This window comes from Leptinotarsa decemlineata, unplaced genomic scaffold (assembly GCF_025532065.1).
Source record: "Leptinotarsa decemlineata unplaced genomic scaffold, Ldec_3_MD MMD2_P_RNA_scaffold_5, whole genome shotgun sequence".
NCBI lineage: Eukaryota > Metazoa > Arthropoda > Insecta > Coleoptera > Chrysomelidae > Leptinotarsa > Leptinotarsa decemlineata.
In genome coordinates this window covers 18,475,218-18,502,427 of record NW_027412532.1, presented here as the reverse complement: position 1 = coordinate 18,502,427, position 27,210 = coordinate 18,475,218, and the positions used below count along the sequence as shown (strand labels likewise).

The window sequence follows — 27,210 nt, the reverse complement described above, 5'->3', positions numbered from 1 at the left end:
AAAAAAATCAAGCGGTGATAAATCTGGGGAATGAGCCGGCCACCGAATTGGACCCTTATTACCAATCCATCTATTTGGGTACGTTCTATCCAGATATTCAGTAACAACCTGTGAATTGTGAGGAGGAGCACCATCTTGTTGCCACCAAATTCCTTGTCGTTCTGCTATGGGAATATCTTCCATCAACTGGATCAAATCATTTTCTAGAAAATGTAAATATCGCAATCCATTGAGATTTTCATTGAAAAAGTAAGGTCCTATGATGCGGCCATTGAACAATCCACACCATACATTAATACCCCAAGTAGTTTGAAAATTACTTTCGCGGACCCAGTGGGGATTTTCTTGAGACCAATAGTGACTGTTATGTCGATTCACAACTCCATTATTGTGGAATCGCGATTCATCGCTCCACAAAATTTGACTGAATATGTTATTATGACTTTCATGTAATATTACCTGAATACAAGCAATGAATTCAAGTCGTCGTTCAAAGTCCGTGGGTTACAAACCTTGTACCAACTGAATTTTGAATGGGTGGTATTTATTTTCTTTCAGAATTCTCTGTACATTAGATTTACTCACACCGACTTCTTCTGCAAGAGTACGGATAGAAACATGTGGATGAATAATAATATAAGCCAACACATTGATCTCTAAATCTTCAGTTCTAACAGATCTCATATGATGACGATGCTTTATAGTAGAAGGAAATGACCCAGTTCGCAATTTTTCTACAACTCTCGAAAAAGTCATTCGTGACGGAATGGGTCTGTCTGGAAAACGTTCTTGGTATAGACGTTGTGCTTGACGGCAGTTTTTCTGACATTCCCCAAAAATTAATAACATATCAATGCTATCAGTTGGACTAAACGCGAAAGGCATACTGGAGTTTTCGCACAAAGAACACAGTTACTGTTTTGCAAAGAATCACTGAATCGAACTGACAAGTAGATACAATTCAACAACATTTGTTACTATAGCATCAACAAACATAAGCTTCTTGATGAAATTGTGCAATATAAAGCAATTCACCCTCAAGTTAGTCACATTCTCAAGAATTTCAATATTATATTCAACTGATATCGATATCGTATCGTAGAGGTGAGAATAATGGTTTGTATTCAGTAGTAGTCTAGTTCAATTTAATAAAAGATATAGACTGGATTCGTGTACGAGTAAATAAGTTTTTTTGAAACTTTATATTTAAGGAAAAGTGCAATAACTCAACAACGCCGTAACCGAATTTCAAAAACCAAACATGAAATGATATCAGAATTTAACGTAGCATCTGAATATGTAATGATATACAGGGCGTTCTATTTTAAAAAATGGAATTTTGGTCTGTAGCACCTACACCAAACACCCTGTATATTTAAAAATTATATCAAAATATAGCTCTCATGAACTCCTAAAACGTTTGTATGAAACATTTTTGTGTATCTCCTTCAACAAACCAGATATTGCCTGTCACATAAAATGTGGGACACCCGATATATATATATATATATATATATATATATCAGAATTGTTTTTAAATACGCTCATCATATTAACGTAGATGGACTCTCCTGAAGTCTTCAACAAAAGCCACTCTTCCCCAAAAACTGTCCCAAACTCTTACCAGGCAGGCGAAAATGTTCTCTAAATCAGCTGAACTGAATCAGACCGCGAATAATAATCAAAACCCCATCACTTCGCGAATTCTCTCAATAATTTGACAAACTCTGTAGGAAGTCCAACCGACCTACTTCTGAGTCCGTCCGTACCTCAAGTCAGCTAGCCAAATGAAACGCGACAAGCTCCCAAATATCAATATCACTTCTCGAAACAGTGAAATATCTCAACTCACTCAAAGCTTCCTCAAGAATTTCCAAACTTTGTAGGAAATTCAACTGAACTAGCCAATTCTCCGCGCACGACTCCCTTTACCTCAATTCAGCTACACCGCGATTATTTATCAATCCCGAAATACCTCACAAAACTGTGCCCTGAACTACCTCGTATTTCAGTAGCTCCAGAGTTCACTCAGAACTTAGTAGGTACTACGACCTACTTGTGAGTTCCTACGCTCCCGACTTTTTACCTCAGTCAGCTAGCCAAATAATCCGCGAATATTTCTAACTATTGAAATCCCCTCGCGTCCCAGTGTCTTAGAACACCTAGAACCTCAGTCCCTTCAATAGCTTTCCCAGCAACCTCCCCAAAAGGGGCCAACCGCCCCGGTTAAGTGCCCCAAACGACCCTGAGGTCCGCGCACGACTGACTTCGTACGCTAATACCCTTTTTCATCTCAATTCAACTGAACCGCGAATAATTAACAAATCTGAAACACTTCGCGACACTGGGTCTCCAGAACCATGCCCGAAGGTCGAAGCGACCCGGTCAAAAGACCGCGAACTCCTCGCGGGTCTGCGCACCACTAACTTAATTCTCCCAAACAACTTCTCACCTTAACTCTGTTAGGGGATGTAATTCAAATAATCTCATAAAAATTCCCACCAATCAAAAAGTATGAAATTGTTTCCAAGACTGGTACTCTTAACGTCATCTACACGTCCAGCGAATAAGTCCGCAAGAATTACTGCCTGTTCCCCGATATTTCTAATGTCGTGAGCCTGCTACTGATATATAGATGTCACTGCAAGGGTTACTTTGATATTTTCTTTGTTTCGAATAAGAGGTATGTAGACTATCTCGGGTGCCTTAATTTTATCATGTCGTTAAAACTTTGAACTCATAAAATAAATTTCAATATTTATCATACTTTTAAGTACTTATTGACAGTTATTCTAAATACACAATCTGAATAATATATTTTCGACCCTTAACGTCATGATAATGAAGTGAATAATGAGGTTGAATGTTCTAAAATAGTTAACGAAAATAATATACTTACTTATACTTTATTACATCTTCAACATGAATTCTTATGACTCAGGACTTTTGACTTACATGATTTATTACGAAGTGTTTTTTTATTGAATTTGCTGTATGAAAAGGTCTTATACGTTTAGGAGTTATTTCAGTGCACAACAGGCTGGTTGACTTATAAAGTGGCATAGGATCGGTTGATAATCGATTGAGATTTTGACTTTTGAATTTATCTGAGAGATAAATATTTACATGACTTCAGGGATGTTATAGATATTGACAGTTTCTTCTGGGTGAGTGATCAAGACCCAAAGGAAGGTATTGAATACCATTTTGTTTACAGGATTTGAATAGTGAAAAATGATTCAAATATCTAACAGGCATCAAACCAGTTAAACTTATAGCTATATCTTATTTATTCGAGCCTTTGGTCATCCTCTCGTTGAGACTCTGCCTGGACTAAAGAGATGTATTTTGTTTGTAATATGTACCAATGAACAACGAAAATATCTTATGATGCACTGTTTGGAACCTTTGGTTCCACCAAGTGATCATCTTCAAGGGAACTTCAAGGGAGAGATCAAACAGTTTGATCTTCCTCTTGAAGGTGATGGTGATCGAAACACGTATCGAGGTGTTAAAAATAGCAATTTGGTGTTGGGAAAAAATTCCAGTAATATTTCTTAACGAAAATATCAATCGCTATACTGTTATAACTTTTATTGTGTGTCTAACAGCGATAATGATGATGGTAATATCGACAATTATTGTTTGATTTTCCCTGATAAACAATTAGATTTGATTCTTGTGGAATCTGGCACATATGCCAGATTCATTGTCATTGTCGACGTACTAAATATTTCGTTTGGCCTCCTTTCACTAAGAGTTCTCCTGTGGATTTGTTTTTGATGAACATTTCTAAAAATGCTAGCGATTTTCCAGCTCTCAATGTATTGGCGTCAATCTGTATTTCTTCTCCTTCTTTGGCGGCTTTTATGAAACTAAAAAAATAGTGAAACATTTTTCATGATAAATCTGGATCGATATACGAATAGATGACTTTTCATAACGAAATTGAGAAATTAAAATATGGTTAATAATAGAACTTTAACAAGAAGAGTTGTACAAAAAAGTAGTCTACATGAAGATAAATCAAAGAACTTTAAAAAAAATAAATACTCCAGAGTTGAGAAAACTATTAAAAAGTAAATGCCACGGCATTAACAAGAAAGTTATTGCCCATTTACTAGCTATGAATAGATAACGTACACTTCAAAGAAACACTTCAGATGATACGCGCGATTGTTTCACATTTAGAGAAAATGAACATGAGCTACTAATGGCATCGATAGTATCTACCTAATAAGTTATAACCAAACATTGTATAGAAGTGTTAGACTTGTTCTCCTGATTAATGACACAGTTCCGAATTTTAATTAATTTTAATATTCAAAGAATATATCAAAGAAAAAATTGACCTATTTCAGATCATCTCAAAATTTGATAGGGTAAACACTACTACAACCATTCATGGTATAGTTCTGATGTGTGGGAGGTGTTCTTTTTTGAATCAATTTCACCTTTCATTATATAAAGATTGAAATTGTTTTCTATGCGCATTATTTATTCAAGAACACGAAATTTATCGAACATACGTTCAAGATTTGCTATATAATCGAAATTCCAATCCGCAAACTGTATGAAATCTGAAAATAGAATATGGCTTCTCAAATATGGAAGAGATATATTGACCAACAAAACTTCTCCACACCTAAAATGACGGACTGGACATTTTTTATGTGGATCTAGCGTTAGAGCTTGCTTTAATACTCCATAAAAACAACCCATAATACATAAACAATGTCTCGTTGAAATTATAATATAAAGAGTAGGGCAATATTCAGAAATGCTGCTTTCTTTTTGATAAGGGTTGAAGCATATTGAACTCTGTTGAATATGACGAAGAGTTTCTTATTTAAAAATAGATTTGGCACACAGTTATTCTGATCGCATTCAATATGTGTTTCATTTTCTACAAGAAACAAGATTCGAAGTTTTGTTGTAATATTATCATTTGAATTTTTCATTGTTAAATTTCATTTTTATATTTCATGGTTTTTTTTGTTTGGTAAGTTCTGAACATTTTTTACTACTATCATTTCCACTCTCTTGTTCTAGCTAGCTTTTTCGGGGCTACATTTTTTAATTTTCTTATTCGAATTTTCTACATAAAATCTAAAGACTGAAGATAATTGTACCTATACAGCCGTGAATGGCCTTTTAAAGAAAGTACAAAATATGTATTTGTATTATACACACGTCATATTGATTTCGACGGATACTGCTGCCTTCACGTCATCGGCGTTTTTGTGTGTTTGTAAGGCCCACGTGGATACGTTATCAAGAAGGAGTGCAGACATACCCCCATGCAAAGTGTCCCAGGGACTCAAATGTTCTTCTTCCACTTTCAGTTCTGCTGAGCATTTTCCATCACTGAGATTCAGTATTTTGAGCTAGTAAAGAAAAGTTTGGTCTATGAAGGATCAATATATGCGCCCTCTGAAGCGATCAGAGAGAAAACAATGAAATCAATGGTAATATATAGTAATAATATATATTTCAAATGGACCGTTACAAATCTGTCCACGAATGAAATCATTGCAGAATGCGCTTTAGACATCGTTGAATAAACTTACTTGCATATAAAATGAAATGAATACATGGTACCTATAATTGAAGGATCCTCCAATTGAGGGATTACAAGAGATGTTTATATCAATCTAACGAAACAAACTGAAAATTTTGGATAATTGAGAAGAATCTAAAGGCTTATAATTTCTCTACTGATTATTAATTTTCTCAATACCTTCATTTAACCTTTTTGCCACCAAGCGACCTTTGTAAGAGACTTTCTAGAAAACCCTATGTATATATCAAAAATATTGATTTTTTTTAGCATTCTTGTAAAAACGTATATATAAGTTGAATAATTATTACTAACGAAATAGTGAAGAAAAAATCTAATTTTGAAAACAAAAATGAATAGTTTTCCGAAACTTTATGCAATAAAATAAATTGATGGATGTAGCCGTTACTAATACGTGGTAGGAAATCATAATGAAAAGAGAAATGAAAATTTCTATGTTTTTTACCACTTTAATTTGTGTAAGTTTGAAAATGTCCGTATAGGACGAAACTGCAGTAACGTTAGTTACAAATGAAAGTGGTAAAAAAATAGAAATTTTCATTTCTCTTTTCATTATGCAATAAAAGGTTTTCCCTTTATTACATTTTCTCTGATTCTTTTTTGAACTGGATTTGTTCATTTTTCATGTAGAATCAGGTTGGAATCACTTCAATTCTTAAATATAAGCTCACCATTTATGAAAATTAAAGCAAATATTCGAATAACAATTCATGAAAAAAAAATTTAATTTCTAGAAGCATTTCGCTGACACCGTTAGATTAAGATCGGGAAAAATAGGTTTGATTTCCGATATTCGAAAGGCTTCTCTTCAGATTGGCTTAACTTCGACGGATAGATACTTCCAGCGTTTTTTGTGGTTTTGGAGGACCTGTAGCTCATTTCTGATCGGTGCGTTAATGGAATACCACTTGAAAACATTTTTAGATACGAATGAATACTAACTCACCATACTTGAAATCCACCATTTTTGAATTGCTGCGGAGTTTTTATGTCGATAACTGCGTGAATAGCTTAGATAGCTAGGAAGATATAAAAATCTTCATGGATAACACAGTTGTCGCAGTTTTGGGTCTTAATCGGAATAGAAATTTGGACACTTTGGAATTGAATTCTGATTCGTGTGAAGATATCAAGGATTTGATAACCAAGATTTTATCCCTTGCTCAAAGGCTGTTCGATCCTATTGGATTTTCTTGTCCAGTATCGTTATGTCCCAAATTACTACTGCAGACAACTTGGAATAATAAGATTGGATTCTTAGCTGGTGTAGACTTAAAAACGTCGAAGGAAATTTCAGCGAAACCGTCTTCTTAGTTTCCTAGAGGAGAAATAAAAAATATGGAACTTGTCAACTTTGTGGAACAAGTTTTCAATGAGAAAGTCGAGTGCGCTCGTTAAAAATGGTGTTAATACAAGCAACTATTTCAAGGTAATAAAGCGGAAAAATTAAAGTTATAGGCCCAAAAATCAAAAACTCCTACGTTTGAACAAGTCCAGAGGTTTATAAATGAGGCGCCAGATGAAAAATATTTGATGATAAAAGTTTTGCTACTATTTTCGGAATATATGGAGCTTGCCGTCGTGAAGAGCTGTGCCATTTATTAATAAAAGACATTAAATTAATGGATAAATCATTGATTGTTCAAATTCCAAATACAAAAATAGGTCGTTCTTGACATTGACTATTTTAATAAATACGTTGCATTACGCCTTTCTGTTATCAATCATCAACGTTTTTTTCTTAAATACTCAAATTATAAATGCAGTGCCAACCCAGTTGGTATAAACACATTTGGGAAAATGCCCTCTACCATTGCTGAGTTTCTGAACCTCCCGGAACGTAAGGAATATACTGTTCACTGTTTCAGAAGGACTTCTGCTTCTTTGCTAGCAGAATCAAAAGGAGATAAAACGGATATTAAGAAGCACGGAGGATGGAAGTCTACAACAATAGCTGGGGGTTACATCGATCAATCTATTTCTTATAAAAAAAGCTATGGCTGAAAGAAAAATCCCAACAGAGCTAGCTCCAGCGTTACAGCACCGTCCTCTTCACTTCAAGAATCAAATAATGTTAATGCCCATGAAATTTTCAACTCAGATAGTTCAATTATATTAAAAGGCTCTTCAACATCGCAAGGTTTTAATATCAGCAGTTGTTCTAATTGTACTTTTCATATTAATTTATATAATAATAATGTAATTAATGTATATAATACATTTGTAACAGAATTCAATTGTATCTATATCTATTGTTCATAATATAACTTCCTTGAAAATTGAATACTTATGGTTTGTTTATTGCTATTTGTTCGAAAAAATCATGTTAAATAATGACAGTTGTACAAAAATTAATTTTTCGACTAACTCTACCGAAAAAGCTACAGTGGTAGCGAAATTCGTCTAGAAATTAAAATGTTTGTGAAAATTGTGTTATTATTATCATGGGTAGAACAAAAATTTCATAATTTCTAATTTCATTGTAGGTACCTGTTTCAGACATCTGTCGAATCTTTTGGTGTTTTTCAATAAATTGGTTATATATTCAGCTGATATCTTGGTTACTGCAGCAGACATTTTTTTCTTTCTGTACCCTCTCATTCAAATGAAGCTAAACTAACAATGTTCAAACGAGAATCAGTATAAATTGTGAAGTTTGGAAACTGTTATCTGAGAAGTAAAACGATACTGATTACTGATATATGAAAGGTCAAATGTAAAAATGTAGAGGAGGTTCATGAGCGATATAGTTTAATTTAAAGAAAACAAACTGACGAACAATTAAACGTATTCGCTTCAATTTGTTAACTTCTCTTACTGGACCGTTGTTTATGTCATATTCCCCTCAACGCCTTGGCTGATTTTTTAAATTACCGCACTAATTGTTTTTTTTTTAACAAGTTTTCCTCTTTTCTTTTCTATTCCTATATTGTTTCGACAACGTCTTTTGTCCTACTTTTTTCATTCTCCTTCCTGTTCTTCCAGCTAAAGTACTTCGTTTTTTTTCACAAGCTTTTAGTCAACTTGCTTTGTATGTATGTATGTCAGTTGGGATCAAATCTTGTAACCAAATTTTGAAGCACTTATCATCCACCCATTGAGCTAAAATTTTGCAAACACGTTTGATTTGGAGGATAATGTGTGAATAACTAAGTTTGCTAAGTGATGCCTTTTTACATCCACGCCTGAGATGAGAACTAGTTTTTTCTATGCACCCCCACAAAATGAGTATCAAATAAAAGGATTTGCTGAAAAGAATAGGAAAAATAACATGTCACTCTAAAACCAATAAGACAGACCGCCCAAGATGGTGGACTCGCTCTTTCAAGCACTCCCTTGATACGAGGTTTAAAAGGGGTAGGTGAAAAAAATAACAATAATAAAGTTACATCACCTCCATGAAATGGATATAAAATAAAATATTTTTTGAAAAGAATATTGAAATTAACATGACTCCACTCTGAATCCAATATGAGTGCCCGCCCAAGATGAAGGATTATTTTGTTTATGCACCTCCATAATATGGTTATCAAATGGAAGGATTTGCTGAAAGGAATACAAAAAATTAAATGAGGCTATTCCAAATTCATTATAGCTGATTCCCAAAGTTGGTCGACTATGTTCTCTTAGGCAACCCCTTGATATGGATATCAAATGAAAGAAAGGGTTCGAGCCGAAAAAAATTCATAATGTCGAGAAACAAGATGGCTGCCATGCCAATATTGAACTCCACAAACGTTACAGAAGCCGACCATATAAGATGTAAAAATTGAAATGCTCCAAGGATCAATTTTGAACCCCTTACATTCACAATGTTCGCTGATGTCACAAACATTCTGTGGCATAAAAGGTTTTGACTTTCTATTTCTCCATCTTTATACAAAAAAATGACAGAACCTATCAAAGAAAGAAAGCAATTAATTTCAAAATGAACTTTTTACAAATATGCGCAGATCATACAAAAAAATAACTTTCAGACACAAACTGGAATAAAAACCCCTCTTGAAACAACTAATTTTTTATATGAACATTGAATTATACAAAAAACACTTTTTCCTAGTCAGTTTGAACTTCAAACATTCGTTATGGAATCAGTTATCATTCACAGGATTGCTACACAAAATAGTAGGTATATGAAAGAGGTAAAATTTCACTTACATGGAACACTGTCATCCTCAACGGCGGACATCCGCCATAGAAACTGTATGGCCATTCTTTAGCCAGTGAGAAATTTTCTCAAGAATTCTGTCTGAAGGATTCAGGCTTTGAATGAGAATATTGAATCAAATTTTTCCTAAACGAGGTGAAAAAATTTGGGACATATCAAAAACAAGGACGTTAAAATTCATGCATGGTATACAAGAAATAATAGAACACACGTTCATTTAAATTCGAAAAATTCCAAGATATATTTTCGTATTGCAACTGAAATTTCTTTTCTCAATGAATTTATCGATCAAATACAATTGAGATAAAAAAATCGTAGGTCAATAACTGTGTCAAATTTTAGCCCATCGGTTCCTTCAGTGTTTTCTAAGGTGGAGAGAGCTTCACAGACATGTTTTGTGGAAGAAGTAATTGACCAGTTTGTAGCCAAAAGATTTATAATTTCATTAGTGTGGCTCATAAAGACGTTTATATTCCGAGGTGAGTTGATGTATATTTTCATTTTGTAGATTTTTTCCTGTAAATTTTAATAAATTAATGTATCATCCCCCTCTCGCTCATTTGAAATATTTTCAACAACCGTCTGATTCCATCACAAAAAATAATTTTTACCGAAGAAAATTTTTACGATCATGTCCATGTTTTTCTGAAACTGAAGAAAATATTTGTGTAGCGGTCCCAAATACCATGCTTTAAAGAAATTTTCGTAGCATTTAATTTTCAAATACTTTTCATTTATACCCTCTCAAAATAAATTCCTGGCTATGCACTTGATCTCAAGTATACTGAAAATATTGATAGTGTTTGTTCTCATTATTCTGTCATTTATATCAATGAATATGACAAATAATGAATATACAAGTTCTGTTAAAAAAATAAGAATTTTCTTTTTTCTAAAAAAATGTTTATTTATTCATCAATTTCTATTATGTCCCCTTCAAAGTAGTCTCCCTCAGATATAATACACTTATGCCAGAATTTTTTCAATCCTCTAAGTTCTGATATGCACTTTTTGGTGTATCCTTGAGCTTTCCTGCGATTCGGTTTTTATCCCCTCAATCGTTGCAAAACGCCGTCCTTTCATAGGTCTCTTCAATCTTAAGAACAAGAAAAAGTCGCAGAAGGTCAAATCAGGTGAATACAGTAGCCGAGGCATGATTACGGTGTCTTTTTGGCCAAAAAATTACGAACAAGCCATGACGGGTGAGCATTTGCATTATCGTGATGCAAAAGCAATGAATTGTTTTTCCACATCAGACGTTTTCTTCTCGCGAGCGGCGCATAACCTCAAAATAATACTCCTTATTGACTGTACGACCATAAGGTAAGAACTTCTTATGCACTACGCCGCGGTAACTGAAAAAAACAGTGAGCAAAACCTTGATAATTGATGGAATTTGGCATGCTTTTTTATCTTGGCTCTCCTATGAGCTCTTTCATTGGGACGATTGGATTTTGGTTTCGATGTTACAACCAAATGTCCCAGAACACTTCTAACTTTTATGCCTCTCACTAACAAACTAAACATACTAAACAGCTGAAACTGTAAACAAATGTTCGAGACTAGTGTACCAACATAAAAGAATAAATAAATTGATAATTGAACGTATGTAGCCCATGAAATTTGAACACTCACCTCATTTTTTTAACAGACTTCGTATCTATCTAACAGCACTCTATTGCTTTCTAGTTAAAAATATATTTTGATTTCCTTCAAAACAGGTACAAATATTGTAATGTAATTTTTTAAAGCATCTAGAAATAACAACTGAATAAGACACTAGAAACATTTTCTTGATTTATTGTAAAAACAAAACTTTTGTATAATTTAAATATACATTAGTCAATAACTTAAATTAAAATCACCTTTGCACATCCAACTTACTCAAACACACGATCACAACTACATAAATAATTACTTGCTCAGTATCTATAGTTCATATACAATGAAATAACAGAATATACAACTGGATAAACTTTTTGTATCTCTAACCATTAGAATATTAAAATATTGACATGTTGACATCCTTTGGGCTATAGTGAACCTAACCTCAAATTGCAATATCTTATAAAGGTTTCTTTGATATTTATTTCAAAAAGCATTTGATATTTACTATTGATGAAGTTTCAAATTACACATTCAAGAAAATGTATGTCAACAACAAAATAAATTTTCAAGTTTCTATATTAATCAATGACCCAACATGAATTGGAAAACAAAATTTAAGTTGATATAATTTTCTAAATGAGTATCAGGTGGACCCCATATGTGAATCGGTCTTGAATCTGTGTGAAATATTCCAAAAATTTCAATGTTTCAACTCTACTCAAATGAAAAACTCACCCTACTTCTTTGAATAGTAATGTGTTTCCTGATGAAACTCTGGTTAACGAAAAAACAGAGGTTTTTCAAGTTATAATGTGAATTTATTCAAAATTACAATATTTAGTATCATTATGGGGAATTGTTAATGATTCAATCACAAGTCCCTTAAACTTTTTGGGAAATAAAACAATTATATAGATATTCAAATTAGCGTTATGTTATCTCTCTCCCAATTTATGTACTGAAAATGAACTTCTTGATATCTCCTCTCTGTTTAAATTGAAAATATGTATATTAATTCATTGTGTTGTTAATAGAAACAAACATTCATCTCTGAAATTAGAGGCTGCTGAAACCTTCTATGAATGTCACACTAGGAAATCCAAAAATTCTATTACCAATAAAATTGAAACACTTTCACATAATGTTATTTATAAGGAATTACCAATTACTTCAAAACTTCTCTAGCATCTGCTTTCTTCAAATCAATATGTATTAAATGTTTTGTATTATTATTTGAAAATAACTCATTTCATAGTGAAATTTAGTTAAGGTCCCTGATATAAACATTTATGTTTCTTCGTTAAATGAAAGTCAACTGTTTCTCATGAGATTAATTTTTCATGACCAAAACAGCCCTTAATTTATTAATATGTCTTATCTACAGACAACTGATATATAATCAACTCAATCTCTAGCATATTTTCCTATGTAAAACAAAGGAATATCAGTTTTCCAATTCATCAAATTGGAATATCTTTCAAGACCTTTCAAGTGCTGAATCTTCAAGGATCTGGAAAACAAAAGGACCACCAATCATCTCAATCTTGAACAATTAAAATCGGTCATTCTGAATGTGATGTTTTCATACCATTCATCAAGAAATACTTCATCAACTGATCCCGCAAAATATCACTTAGTTCAAGACCAAACAATTTATATGTTACCCGTACCTGATGGATAAAACAAAAAGCTACTCGGTCCAAAATTGACAGGTGTCTTGGGACTCATACATGTATAAATGAAATCGTCAGATTGTAAATGAGTTCGATTCATGTTTGGTTCCGAGGTGGAACGGCTAATTTTTGGATGGTTTCTCAAGAATCCTTCAAGAGATGCATGTATCTGTCTAAACAAAGGTCTTTCGTCCCTGTTGAATTTTATACAGTCTTCCGTTAGGCGCCTAAGAGCCTTGGGAGTGTCTGATCTCAGTTTAGTGAGGTCCGGTTTGAGATAGCCCCTTCCTACCATGAAGAGAATTTGATCTTTGTTGTTGACATGAGCGTATGGCAATTGGCCTGCAAGCATTTCAAATACTACAATGCCAAAAGCATACACGTCAGACTGAAAACTGTAGGGATTGTCTTCCTGCATTCTGATAACCTCTGGTGCCATCCAGAGTATGGAACCGGTAGGTTGATGGAACTGCTGAGATCCAGACCACCTCGTCTTTGCTGTTGCCAGACCAAAATCTCCTATTTTCACCGTCAAGTCATCATGCAAGAATATATTATTGGTTTTCAAGTCACGGTGGATTATATTTTTAGCATGTAGATAATCCATACCTTGTGCAGTCTGTCTACCTATCTCAATCAAAGTGAAGAGTTGGAATTTTGTTTCATGAACGTGTATGTGCTTGTAGAGACTCGATCCTTCACACCATTGTGTCACTATAGCTAACTGAGGTTTACTGACGCATCCCATGAAAAGAAGAATATTTACATGTCTAGTTTTTCGTAACACAGCTACTTCGTTTTTGAAAGCCTGCAACTGGGCCATGGTAGGTATTTTCACATTGAGTGTCTTGACAGCTACCGGTCCATGCCAGTGAGCCTTGTATACTGTTCCAAACGAACCAGATCCTACTCTGGCTCCTACTAATATTTCATCTGCAGGAATCTCCCAGTCTTCGATGCTTTCTCGGGGAGCGAGAAGGGGTTTACTTTCATCTGCTGAACGAGCTCTGGGTCTTCCGGGCTGAAGAGATCCCGTTGGTGATGCTTGGGTGCTCCTGCAGTGTGGAGAGCCATCTACATCAGCACCAGACCTAATGAAAAAAAAAACAGAAATTGAAATTACAAGCTCTTGAATATAATATTCATATTAAAGATTTAAAAAGGAATGTTTCCAGAGTAAACCATTGGTGATTTCTCGGTACTTGAGGGTTTATTTGAATTATTTTCCATATATATTAAATACAATTTCGTCCATGATAATAATTATACAATGTTCACAAAATATTTTATTTAAGAAGTGGGTACAGGTGAGTATATAAATGATCTTTTTTTTCTAGTTGTAAAAAAGTGTTCTATTAACTTCAACATCTACCTATTGATATGAGAAATTTCCAGTTTATTTCCAAGATACAAGATAACTGTGGAAGAAGATCTACAAAGAGCCATTACGTGGTAATAACTGATCTAGTAGGAGCCTGGTAGGAAAGATATTCACAAACCAAAGAATCAAGTGGATCATTGGCAACATTTCTCATGAATCCATACAAAGCGGAGCTCTCTTGAATACCAATTATTAATCATTCAATTGTGAATTTTCAAATATAATTTTAGTAACTGATAGTTTTCAATCAATGATTCTAACAAATTTATTGGGATAAAGTTAGACAAAGATCTCAGTTTTCAAAACAATTTCGTAACACTTTATTTTCACTCCCAATATGAAAACTTTTGATGAAGCTATTGTATAGCAAAACACGTGTTGCGGTTTTGTAAACTGTTTAGTAGAAATATCACAATAAAGTGTCACTTGAACATAATTTTTTACCTTATATTTATTTGTTCATTCTCAAACCTACGTAAGTGTTGAATATAAGTTATACATATTTGTATATATGTATGAGTGCAAGTTGTATTTTTCATTAATTTGTTTTAAATTTTCAACACTTTTTTCAAGAATAGAAAAATATAATAATGATATATCTTCGAACTATGAAGTAAATTTTTGATTAATTGAGTAATAATAATGAATTTTAATAATAATAATAAATTTATTTCCAAAGTCACATTTACATTTATCTGCTATTTACAATAGTTTGAAACAGAAATAAAGAAAGAAAAGAAAAGCCCTACCGAAATCATTCTCAGATTCGTGCGTAGGGATTTTACATTTCTCTACTAAATTTAATTTATGGTAACCGAGGTATTTTGAATGGAAAATGGATAATATTTATTAGCGAAATGGATAAAATTTGTCAGAGATTATTGAAGTTCCAATTTTGTCTGTTGGAAGAAAGTGAAGTGTAGAATTATAATAGAACAGTATCAAACTAAAAAATAAAAATAAAAACATTATCAAGGAACAGTTGGTAAGTAACGCTATAATTATTGATTTATTTTATTACTTTTGTTTTATATACACATATGCACACATACACGTATATAAATATAAATATGAACTTTTATTTTTGGAGACGAGAAATTCATCGTTTAACTTGTGATTAACTTATGTTGTGTCTAATAATGAATTAATGATACATTCACTATTTTGCGGATTTCTGAGCCAGGATTTAATTTGTTTCTTGAATAGATGAATGTTATAACTCATTTTTATATTTGTAGGTATACAACAGTATGAGTGTGACGCAATATAATTGAAGGACCTTTGTCCCAATCTTTTCTGTGCTCGATGTGTTTTGGTGATGTGTTCTTTCTTGTATCGTATATATGGGAAATATTTTCTAAATTACTTTTCAGTTTATGCTGGAGAATTAGTACCTTATATATATAAAGCTTTCTCACGGAAAAAATTCCAGATTCTTCGTACAGTAAATGACTTGGGTAAGTTCCATTTTTATTGATTATCAATTTTAAAATAATTTTTTTGTAGTTTCGAGTGTTTTCAAGTGATTCTTGAATAATCCACCCCACCCCGTTATGCCATATTGGATTAGTGATTCCACTAATGCAAAGTATAGCATTTTTAGATGACATAAATGTAATATATTTTTCAGTTGCTTGAATTTGTAGATCATTGATCGCAGTTTTTTCACAATATTTTGTATATGTTTATCCCACTTGAGAAAGCGATCGATTTCGATACCTAAATAACGCACATTTTCTGCTTCTTCTATTTTTAACATGCTGGTATTTGAGTTCACATTGAGGCAATGAAAAGTTGGTTTATTTTTAATGTTACAGCTGAAAGATGAGTATTTAGTTTTTTCAAAATTTATGGTGAGGCTCATATCATCGAACAATTTCTTTAAATTTTCAAGGTCGTCTTCTGCTATATTTTTGGCTTCTTCCCATGTGTTTCCAGTATACTGAATAGTTGTATCGTCCGCAAAGGACGTGATGTAACCTTGTGATTCGTTTTCTAATAATTTATTCATGTACATTGTGAAAAGTATAGGTCCAACCCAGTCCCTTGCGGTACACCACATTCAGTTACTCTTGGTTCACTTACGATGTCGTCAATTTGTACGTGCTGGATTCTGCCTAATATATAAGATTTCAGTAATTTTAAAGTTATTCCTCTGAAGCCATAGCCTTCTAATACATCAAAAAGTTTTTTATGCTCTACGGTATCGAAGGCTTTAGCTAAATCGAAAAAAATACAAATTGTAACCTTATTGTTGTCTAAGTCTTTATATAATCGATTTGTTAAATCGACAATGGCATGCTCTGCAGATATTCCCTCCCTAAATCCAAATTGTTTATCAGATATGATTTTATTTTTGTCAAGAAATGATGTTATTCTCAATTTAATGATTTTTTTCAAAAATTTTATCTAAAGTGGAAATAAGCGTTATTGGTCTGTAATTTTCTTTAAGTTTTTTCCTGCCTTTGTTTAATAACGGTTTAATAAGACCAATTTTCCAACAAGCTGGGAAAATACCCGTTTCGAATATTTTATTTATCAGTATTCAAGTGGTTTTGTTATATACTTCGCGATAAGTTTTATTATATTCGATGTTATTTTATCGAGTCCTAAAGTTTAAATGCCAAATAAAAGCAACCATTTCAAGCAATTTTAAAAATATGTTTACTGATGAATCTGATGAATGAACTGAAGGATTACCTATAATCTATGAAGGACTGACTGACATTCATTCAAATGTAAAAAGAACCATTTGTTCAGATTTGGATCCATGCTGTTGTCATAAGACCACTTAGATATCAGTTTGTAACCAAAGACAATCAGTTAATAACTTAAAAATGTTGTTATCTGTTTGCAAATAACAAAACAGGTTGTTCTTAAAAATTTGATATCAATAAAAAAATGTTTTAGATAAATGGCTTTTAGTAAACTCCTTGTGGAAATTTAGGAAAGAAACAGGTTGTATATCGCCAATATCAAATAATAAGAATGATAAAAGTTATTCATTGACCAATACCAAATGGCTACCGACTGAAGTCCTTCAACCACAGTACAATTTATAAAGGTTTATAATTTGTCAAAATTAAATTTTGGATTGAAATAACGTCGCGTTTTATTGTATGTATATACCGGGTGAGTGAAATTCGAGTTGACAGAGCCTATTATTGGGATGTTTTAAAATCCGAGCTAGGGCTTTTATTTCAAGAGATATTCAAAAAAAAACTGAAGAATCCCACTTCCTTTTTGAGTTTATTTCTTTTATTTTTGAACAAATATTCAAAGACTAATCATACTTTGCCATTACAAATGTTGATAGGCTGTAAAAATATGTTGCAAGAAATGTGTTAGAATATGTTTTATTTCTTGGACACCACTCAACTTTCGATTTTTAAATACGGTCCTGTATTTTTTGATACATTTTTCCAATCTTTTAGGGCTATGTTTGATGAAGAAATCAGGTAACAAACAACAGTTTCAGTTGTTTCTGTAATATTGAGCTTGTAAAAGAGAAGATTGCAGTGCTTGAAAATTCAGAAGATACTTGTTTCTGTTATATCCAGAAAAAGTGCAGGTGTGGCTGAGAAAACCAGAATACAATATGGAAAGAGAATTTCAAAGACGAGAATTAAAGCCAATGAACCCCACTCAAAGAGACGTAAACTTAAAGAATCAGCGTATATTCTCATATCTAGATAGAACAGCTCCGCAGAAATGGCTGTATTTAGATAGTGGCGAAATAGCAACAGACTGATATTAGAGAACATCTTGTACTTCATCAAATGTTTCGGGAATCAATCAACAAGATTGACGTATTTCACATTCCAGTACTCCTTTTACATCTGTCGAGGAAGTTGAGAAATAAAAAGAATCAGCGAAGAAAAAACTAGGTATAAACCTAAATTTTGTTCAATTCAGAAGAAGAAGGAATATTTTAGCCCCCAAAAGTAAAAATAATTAAAACTAATTAACAAAGCTTATAGTGAAAATCATATAATAAACTTTATTAATTAGCTCTAATATGGATTTTCATCAAGTATTGGCAAGTTCTATTCAATTAGCTGCACAGTGTATAGAAAAATTATGATCAAAATATTCATACAGAATCACCTATGAAAATTGTAAGATCAATGTGAATAATTTTGTGCAAAATAATGATCTTTAACTTTCTGATATGAAGAAATATCCGATCTCACTACTGAGACTGAGTTGTATTTTTACTGTTTCTGTTTTAATTGAAAATGTATATATTTTATCATTTCATTGTTACTAATATCAAAGTATTCCTATTGAGTTGATATCCTTACTCTGCGAACCTCTAATTTCAATTATGCCCATTCAGTTTATGGATCGAATTTAACCAACTAGTATAAACAAAAATTCAAAAGGTACAAAATTCTTGCCTTAGGTTAATATATGGAATAAGGAGGCAAGAAGAACTTCCAACGAAATTTGTGAAGCTGGTTGGTTGAATATGGAAAACAGAAGATTTCTACATTTTGTTAACCTCTTTCATAAAATCATCCTTACCGGAAGACCCTTCTATGTTCATCAGAAAATGGCATTCCACGCTTACGTTCATAATGTTAACATTAGACATCGAGGAATATTGTCCCCAGACCCACTCAGAACTGAACTCTTTGGGAGATAGTTTAGTTATCAGATTTGTCGAATATATAATTTCATTCCACCAAATTTCAAAACAGGAAGTATCCAAACTCTCAAAACCCAACTCAAAAACCTTTTGTTCAGTACTCATCAGTAAGTTTTCATTCATTATTTTCACATACCAAGGTTGAAAACTACCGTTTTCACTAAAAACTATATAGACATTTTTTCAACTTATATCTATCAAGCTATACATGCCTTGTTAACGATAATGACCTTGGGCAATCTTCTCCGGAACCCTTGACGCTATTTAAACATACGTTGGGAGCTGAACTAGATCTATCATGGTGACCAAGAGTGCCCGGATGCCTGGGTTGTCTTAGAGAAATTCCCAGTTCTGCTTGCCCTGCATAAAGGATACCAGCACTTGTATCTGGAGGTCTGGCAAGAAGTGCTCTGTAATATGCATCTGCCATTCGTACCTTCAGATGAAAAATAAAAAATATTTTAAAAAGGAAATATATTTGGAAACGACATTGGGAAATATAGTCAGTCAGAGGAAAAATAAAAAGTCTGAAACAATGGTCTATAGAAAAACTCAGTAGTGAAATTAATCTTGTTCAATCAATCATTAGAAATAACATATCTTAATTTGTTGATCACCTCGAGAACAGAATGCTGAGACTGAGATTGAACAAAGTACTATCTGATGAAATCAGAACTGATCAAGGTGTACAAGGAAGTGTATATTGATGATATAGTAGTTAATGCTGGAAGATCTTCGCCAATGAGATGATACCCTTCTATATTTCTCAAGGTCAGACTATGAATATATATGTCAAGGTACTTAATTAATGAGACACTGTAAAATATACATATATGGTGTTGTGCAAATTTACGGAAAATAAATATAAAAAACTGAATTCATGTAAATGGGAAATGAAAGGGATTATAAAAGGTTTGTGAAAGGTGAGCATCACATAAAAATTAGTGAGGTGGTAGACACGTTTAAATATCCAGATGTTATTGCAGACCGGAAATTTAATTTCAAAGAGCATGCAAATTATACTCTCAAAAAAATAGGGATCCTTTACAGATGATCAAATTATGTACCAAAATGGTCAAAAACTATAATATAACCTCATTTTCCTTATTGCTCTACAATATTATATATATATATATATATATATATATATATATATATATATATATATATATATATATATATATAAATCAAAAGGAGGAAATTCGTGGACATGACACATATATATACACACATATCATACACACTCAATAATATCTATATCTCTGTATATTTATATATATATATATATATATATATATATATATATATATATATATATATATATATATATATATATATATATATATATATATATACAGTGTGTCAATTTGAAAACTTCCCACCCTCAATATCTCCCTTCCAGTACATAATATGAAAAAATGGTCAGACAGGTCAACTTTATTTGCAAGGGGGACACTCTGAATGAATATTTTCAACCCTCGGGGTTCAACCCCCTAGGAGGGGTGGATGTTACCCTCAGAATTTCAAATGGAAAGGGGGGTCAAGTGGCACATCATTTTGAAGGGCATTCAATTCTCTTGCCAATGATACCTTTTTCATTAGTTTTTGATGAGCAGTTTTTGAACAATAACGTTCCAAACGAACGGTGATTAGAAGTGAATAAGAATAAATGATTAAAACTCGCCCGCACTAGATGTTTGGTATTCAGGTTGGTATTCAAAACAAATGATTGTAATGGACTATTGGAAAAGGTGAGCATCGTACTAGGTAGCATCATTCCAACCCTTGAGTAATATTCGAATTCGTGGATGTGAGAGGAATGTAGAACTACTTAGTTAACGAAATACGCATCGAGTGCAAACAAAAAATACTAAATTGCAAAAAACAAATTTCAACCATCTTGTTACGCTTTATCTGATAATATGTTCAAAATGTTGTCCATTCTGCTCTAAACAGTAATACAGTCTGTTTTCGAACTCCTCTCGAACATTTTGGAAAACTTCACCACTAATTGACCGGCATGCTGCTGTAATTCGTCCTTTGAGGTCATCCATATCAGTGGGCTGTGTTTTATAAACGACAGATTTGAGATATCCCCAAAGAAAAAAATCTAATGGAGTCAAATCCGGTGATCTCGGTGGCCACTCAATTGATCCCCTTCTGCCAATCCATCTCTCCCGGAATCGCTCGTTCAACCATTGTCGGACGGGGCGAAAATAATGAGGTGGCGCACCGTCCTGTTGGAAATGTAACAAATCTTCCTGCAACAGTAAATTACCGTGTGCATCAATTTGAGTTTCGAGCTCGTGAGTTATAAGTGGATCGATAGGTGCTTGAAGCATATCTAGGTACAGATCACCATTCAAGTTTTCTTCAAAAAATAAAGGTCCGATAATGGCATTTCCAAGAATACCAGCCCAAACATTAACTTTTTGTGGGTGTTGTGTATGTCCTTCTCGAAAATTGTGAGGGTTTTCGTCACTCCAATAGCGACAATTTTGCCTATTAACATTGCCATTCAGGAAAAATGAACATTCATCACTGAAACAGATATTGAACAGAAGATTAGGTAAAGCATTGATTCGAAGAGTCATGATTTCACAGAATTCTATTCTTCTGTCATAATCATCCTCATGGAGCTCGTGGAGAATCTGCATTTTATATGGATGAAATTTGTGCATTTTCAGTGCTTTCCTTACAGTCTCGTGTGACATTCCCGTCTGTTCTGCTACTGATCGTAAGGAGCTAGTCGGCTCTGCAGCAAATGTTCCCAACACCTCAATTTGAGCATCCTCATTCAGTACTCTGGGGTTATTCCTTTTTTTATTCTTCACCGAACCAGTTTCGGAAAACTTTGTCACCAAATCAAGCACATACCGGTGACTTATATTAAGATTTGGATTTCTTTCATTAAAAAGAGATGCCGCCCTTCGTGCGCACTTGCCCACCTCTCCATAAATAAAAATTATTTCAATTTGGTCTTGGATAGTGTAAACCATTCTTACAATTTATACACTTTCTAAGGTATCGCTGATCAGCTCAACAAATGAAACTGAAATGATAGTACTACCAAATGGCTTGAATGCGATGAACACCTTTTTTGCACAAAAAACGATACTTTTTATAGCAGAAGTAACAAAAAAGGGATAAGAATTTTAAATCCGATAATAAACCCAAATGAAAGTCACCGAAATCAGATAACTAATTAATGTAAATTTTTTGAGGCTTGTCTAATTTTACCCCTGATGGAAAGTTGAAAAGCTGACCCGTCATCACAAGTTTTACTTATAAGAGAGTCAATAAATTGTATTTCTTTGCATACTAACTTGATAACCAGGCATTTTAGTATAGGCCAATTCTAATTACTTCTATTAGTTTAGAACTACATTTTCGGATACTGCTGATCGGAAAATAATAAATGAGGGCACCGTCGGCAAGCGAATTGAATGCCCTTCAAAATGATGTGCCACTTGACCCCCCTTTCCATTTGAAATTCTGAGGGTAACATCCACCCCTCCTAGGGGGTTGAACCCCGAGGGTTGAAAATATTCATTCAGAGTGTCCCCCTTGCAAATAAAGTTGACCTGTCTGACCATTTTTTCATATTATGTACTGGAAGGGAGATATTGAGGGTGGGAAGTTTTCAAATTGACACACTGTATATATATATACTTCATTGAAATGTAGTCCCAAATTCACTCCAATAAGGAATATGTTCAGCTCTCATTTTCATTCATAAAATAAAAACAGAAAGAAAGTGCACCTTCCTAATCACAAGAAAATTTTATAAATAAACAGAAACAGCTATGAAAAAAATATTGAAAAATAAAAATACATACTTGATGGCATAAGGAAGGAACACCAGTAGCACAACGATGATGAAATTTATAACCACAAGTCCTACAATAAAAACCTTGAAATAATAGTTTTCGACAACACTCACAAAATGCTAGTGAAAAGTAGGTTTTTCGAACAAAATTATGAGAAATACTTGTAGCAATAGGAAATTTATCTAATATTTTAACAGTTATTTCTTCACAGTTCAGTGTACTGATATCTATATCCCAATTCACTGGGATATTTGAATCACTCAGGTAAACACAACAGACTTCACACACTAAATTCCTTAGTTTCATTGCTTTGGCTAAAGCTTCTCGTAAAGTAAGACCTTCTCGCACTTGTACACTCGTTCTTTGTTGATTGGGCAAGTGAGCTCGTAAGAACCTAGGCTTTGATAGATTATCATATTGTGGTTTCCTCTCATAATGTATAGGGTAATATTGTTCACTTAAGTCCTCTGGACTTTCTCTTCCATTACTAAGTTGTTCTCTCAATCTCATTTCTTCAGCTTCTAATTCATGTAGTTTTGATGTCAGGTCTTCATATTCTTTGAGGTACATTGCAGGCGGGTGCTGAAAGTCGGCAAACTTTTCATTTAGGGCATCTATGTTTGTTCTGGTCAGACTGATTACATTCTCTATGTTTCGGAGTTCTTGTTGGATGTCCATATCTTCACTGTCTGTCGACATTGTGTCACTAGTACCACATTCAATGAACGAAGAAACTGCACTTCCATTCACAATTCTTTTATTATTATTTATTTCGCCGAAGTCAAATAAAACAGCCATTGCACTTTCCCATGTTTGTCAGTTCAAATTGTCACTATCACTATTGTCAGTTGTCATGCTGTCTATGCAATATTCCGACGGGGCATGTCCCGTTTCCCAAAAAAGAGACGAGTTCTTGAATTCGCTAATGAGTTCATCAGTCCACCAAATTTTTAAAATTATGGGTTACAGATGTGACATCCACCAACCATCACGTTTTCAACTAACAGTATCAACAATGACTCTGTCAATAGTGAATAATCATAAGGAACTAGAGTATGAATATTTCTACTTTGATTTTAAGAAAGCTGATTATTTTGGATTGAATTATTATTTAGCTGGTATTGATTGAGAATATCATTTGAGAAATTTAACAGATATAAATGCGGCTACAAACATTTTTTAGAATTTTTTGTATGAGGGTATATGTAACTTTGTACCGTATGTTAGGCAAACTAAGTCAAAATTTCCCCGTTGGTTCAACAATGATTTGAAGAAACTCATCATTGAAAAAAAAGCTCATAAAACCTATGAACTATGTAAATCTTAGATTTCAGAGCCCGATGCAAACTGGCGTAAAAAATTTGTCATGATGATTACCTATATTAAAAGAATTGAAAATGACTTGGCATCAAACACGAAAAGCTTTTGAAATTTTGTTAACAACAAAAGGAAAATTATGGCTTTCCTGATATTATGTACTGCGGGGATAATATTTATAAGAATGGAAATGACATTGTTAATGCATTTGCAGACCAGTTTCAATCAGTTTATAGACCACATAAAGATAATGAAATACCAATATTAAATTATGAGAAAACAATTGATATCAATAGTTGTACAGTTTCCTTAGAAATTATCCTACAAAAATTATCGGAATTAGATGCATATAAGGGTACGGGACCATATGGCATTTCATCGATGCTACTGAAAACCTGTAGATTTACCACTAGCTAAACCATTATTCTTGTTTTCAGCTTCACTTAGTTTGGGAAAATTCCCCCTCATTTGGAAATCAAGTTATATAACGCCAATTTTCAAGTCTGGTAACAAAGCTGACATAAATAATTTAAGATCGATCAGCATATTAAGTACAGTACCCAAACTACTTGAACACATCGTTTGTGATAATATAAAGAGTCCTTTAAAACAAGTGATTATCGACGAACAGCACGGATTTAGTGAAGGTAAATCTACCAACATTAATCTATTGTTGTACACCCAGTATGTTTTGAAAGCTCTGGAAAATAAACAACAAGTGGACGTAATTTACACCGATTTTTCAAAAGCATTTGACATCGTGAACCATAAAGTTCTTTGTGAAAAATTAAAGGCAATTGGCTTTTTTGGGAGTTTGCTGGACTGGTTCTCAAGTTATCTTTGTGATAGATCACAATTTGTCAAAATTAAAGGATTTATCCCTCACGAGATATCTGTTACCTTAGGAGTACCTCAAGGGAGTCACTTGGGACCTTTTCTCTTCAATATCTTTGTAAATGATATCAAAGAAAAAATTACTCACTGTGAAATACTGATGTTTGCAGATGATCTAAAGATTTTTAGAGCAATTGATTCGTTGCAGGATTGTGCGAAAATTCAAATGGACCTTAAATCTTTTTCTGATTGGTGCATGATGAATTATACGGATGTTAATGTGGCAAAATGTAAAAGTATTTCCTTTTCAAAGTCATTAAACCTTTATACAGCTGGTTATAGAATTGCAGGGAAGAAGTTGGAACGTGTACAATCTATACGAGATCTGGGTGTTATGATGGATGACAAGATGGATTTTCATTTACAGTATGAACACATATCTAACAAAGCGATGAAAATGTTAGGATTTATATGCAGATCAACAAATGATTTTACCAATATTTTTTCTATCAAAATACTATACTTTGCATTGGTTAGATCAGTGATTGAGTATTGCACCTGTATCTGGCCTCCAACATACTTCAATCACAGTTATGATATTGAGAAAGTTCAGAATAAATTTCTTAGATATATTGCCTACAAAATAAACATGCCAGCTAGAAGTTATTCGCTCTTTGAAATTCGCTCTACTATTGGATTGCTCAAACTCAGTACATAATATTCCTACATAAATTGTTGAACAACGAAATTAATTGCCCAATTCTTCTCTGTCAAGTCAATCTGCATGTTCCCCCGAGGAGGACACGTAACAACCAAACTTTCAGTCTCGACTTTCATAGGTGTAATTATGGAAAACATTCTCTTTTGTCGAGAATTCTATCGAATGCTAATGGGACCAATATTGATTTTTTTCATATCTCTCAGAGCACTCTTAGATATAATCTGCGTGGTTCAGAGACTTTTTTTATCACAATTTTATTTCAATTATCTCTATGTAGGTTGATTTATTTGATATGTAGATAATAGAATAGTTAACTTTTAATGGTTAATATATTTTGTAAAAATTGGGGGTTACCCGTTGAATAAATAAATGCTAAACTTAGTTACACCCATGCTACATATCAATCAAGGTTTATAGTTGATTTGGTTTCATTGACAACTGACATTTACCAAAGTATATTACAAATATTTCCTAATAATTTATAAACATTCAACTAGATAATACATAACATTAAAATGAACAGTTCAAAAATAACTTTACAAAACGCTCAAAGGTGCGAACTCGTTTCCTTCTTTTCATAAAAGAGGATGTATGCATCTCCACTCCCAACCGATTTTGGTGAACTTGGTGACACTTGTGAATCATTGTATTCGTGCCACGTGCCATTAAAAGGATGTCTGCAGAATGATGTATAATAACATTTACAAAATGTTCAGAAAAGAAGACTTTCTTCATTTTCCTATAAATGACCAAAACTTATAAACTCAAATACTACATATTCGACAATAACATTTATGTGATCATCTATCGACACATCCACACGCAACTTTTGGTAAGACTCAGAATGTCTTCTCTTATTTATATCAAAATACCATCCGTCAGGCTCAATATGTCAAATATGTCAACGGCAAGTCTGATGATTGCTGTTAACATGTAACTACGTTACTTTGAATTGGAACATTTCGAAAGTGAATGACATCACTATCATCCAATTTGCAATTGATTCGTAGTAGGCTTTGACAAAAATATGTTTCTAGAAAATATTGTCCCCAAACTATACATAGAATTTGCTGCATAATTTCGTGCTCGCGTGGTACAGTAGCCATTATGTTGGAAATTCTATTTCACTGCGTATCATCTAACCTTTGTTAGGAATAGCACATTGAAATGTGAGATCTCGTTAGCCATTAGTTCGTACAATTTTCCACTTTTGAGGGATGTCGTTTGTAGATGGGCGACAGTTGATTAATGGAAAAAACATATATTTTAACAGGTTTCTATAGAATTTTCTGTTGCTGTCAGAAGTGTGAAGAATTGATGGTGTTTTAATGTTTTAAGAAATGACTATAAACAAATTGAAAATATACCGAACTGTCTCTGTCTCAATGTTGCGGCCCAGTGGCAGTCTTGGCCGCCATTGGTTCCGGGCTATGTAATAAGTACTAG

At 33.2% G+C, this 27,210-nt stretch overlaps 2 protein-coding genes across 3 annotated transcripts; both read right to left on the bottom strand.

Annotated features, from left to right (window-relative positions):
* Window positions 1–3,577: 3,577 nt before the first annotated feature.
* On the bottom strand, window positions 3,578–8,257 carry LOC111502648 (acyl-coenzyme A thioesterase 13). The gene is made up of 3 exons (XM_074169664.1): window positions 8,072–8,257; window positions 5,194–5,387; window positions 3,578–3,875 (listed from the first exon to the last, which is right to left on the bottom strand). Exons 1-3 carry the CDS (start codon window positions 8,180–8,182, stop codon window positions 3,713–3,715), a joined length of 468 nt encoding a protein of 155 aa, XP_074025765.1. The 5' UTR covers window positions 8,183–8,257; the 3' UTR covers window positions 3,578–3,712.
* Window positions 8,258–11,533: 3,276 nt separating this feature from the next.
* Raf (Raf oncogene) lies at window positions 11,534–23,741 on the bottom strand. 2 transcript variants are annotated; one of them, XM_023156781.2, is made up of 3 exons: window positions 22,902–23,741; window positions 19,275–19,498; window positions 11,534–14,121 (listed from the first exon to the last, which is right to left on the bottom strand). In XM_023156781.2, the coding sequence occupies exons 1-3, from the start codon at window positions 23,688–23,690 to the stop codon at window positions 13,011–13,013; spliced, it is 2,124 nt and encodes a 707-aa protein (XP_023012549.1). In that variant the 5' UTR covers window positions 23,691–23,741; the 3' UTR covers window positions 11,534–13,010. The 2 variants fall into 2 exon arrangements, with proteins under 2 accessions (XP_023012549.1, XP_023012550.1); XM_023156782.2 differs by having other exon boundaries at window positions 19,293–19,498.
* Between the last annotated feature and the right edge of the window lie 3,469 nt (window positions 23,742–27,210).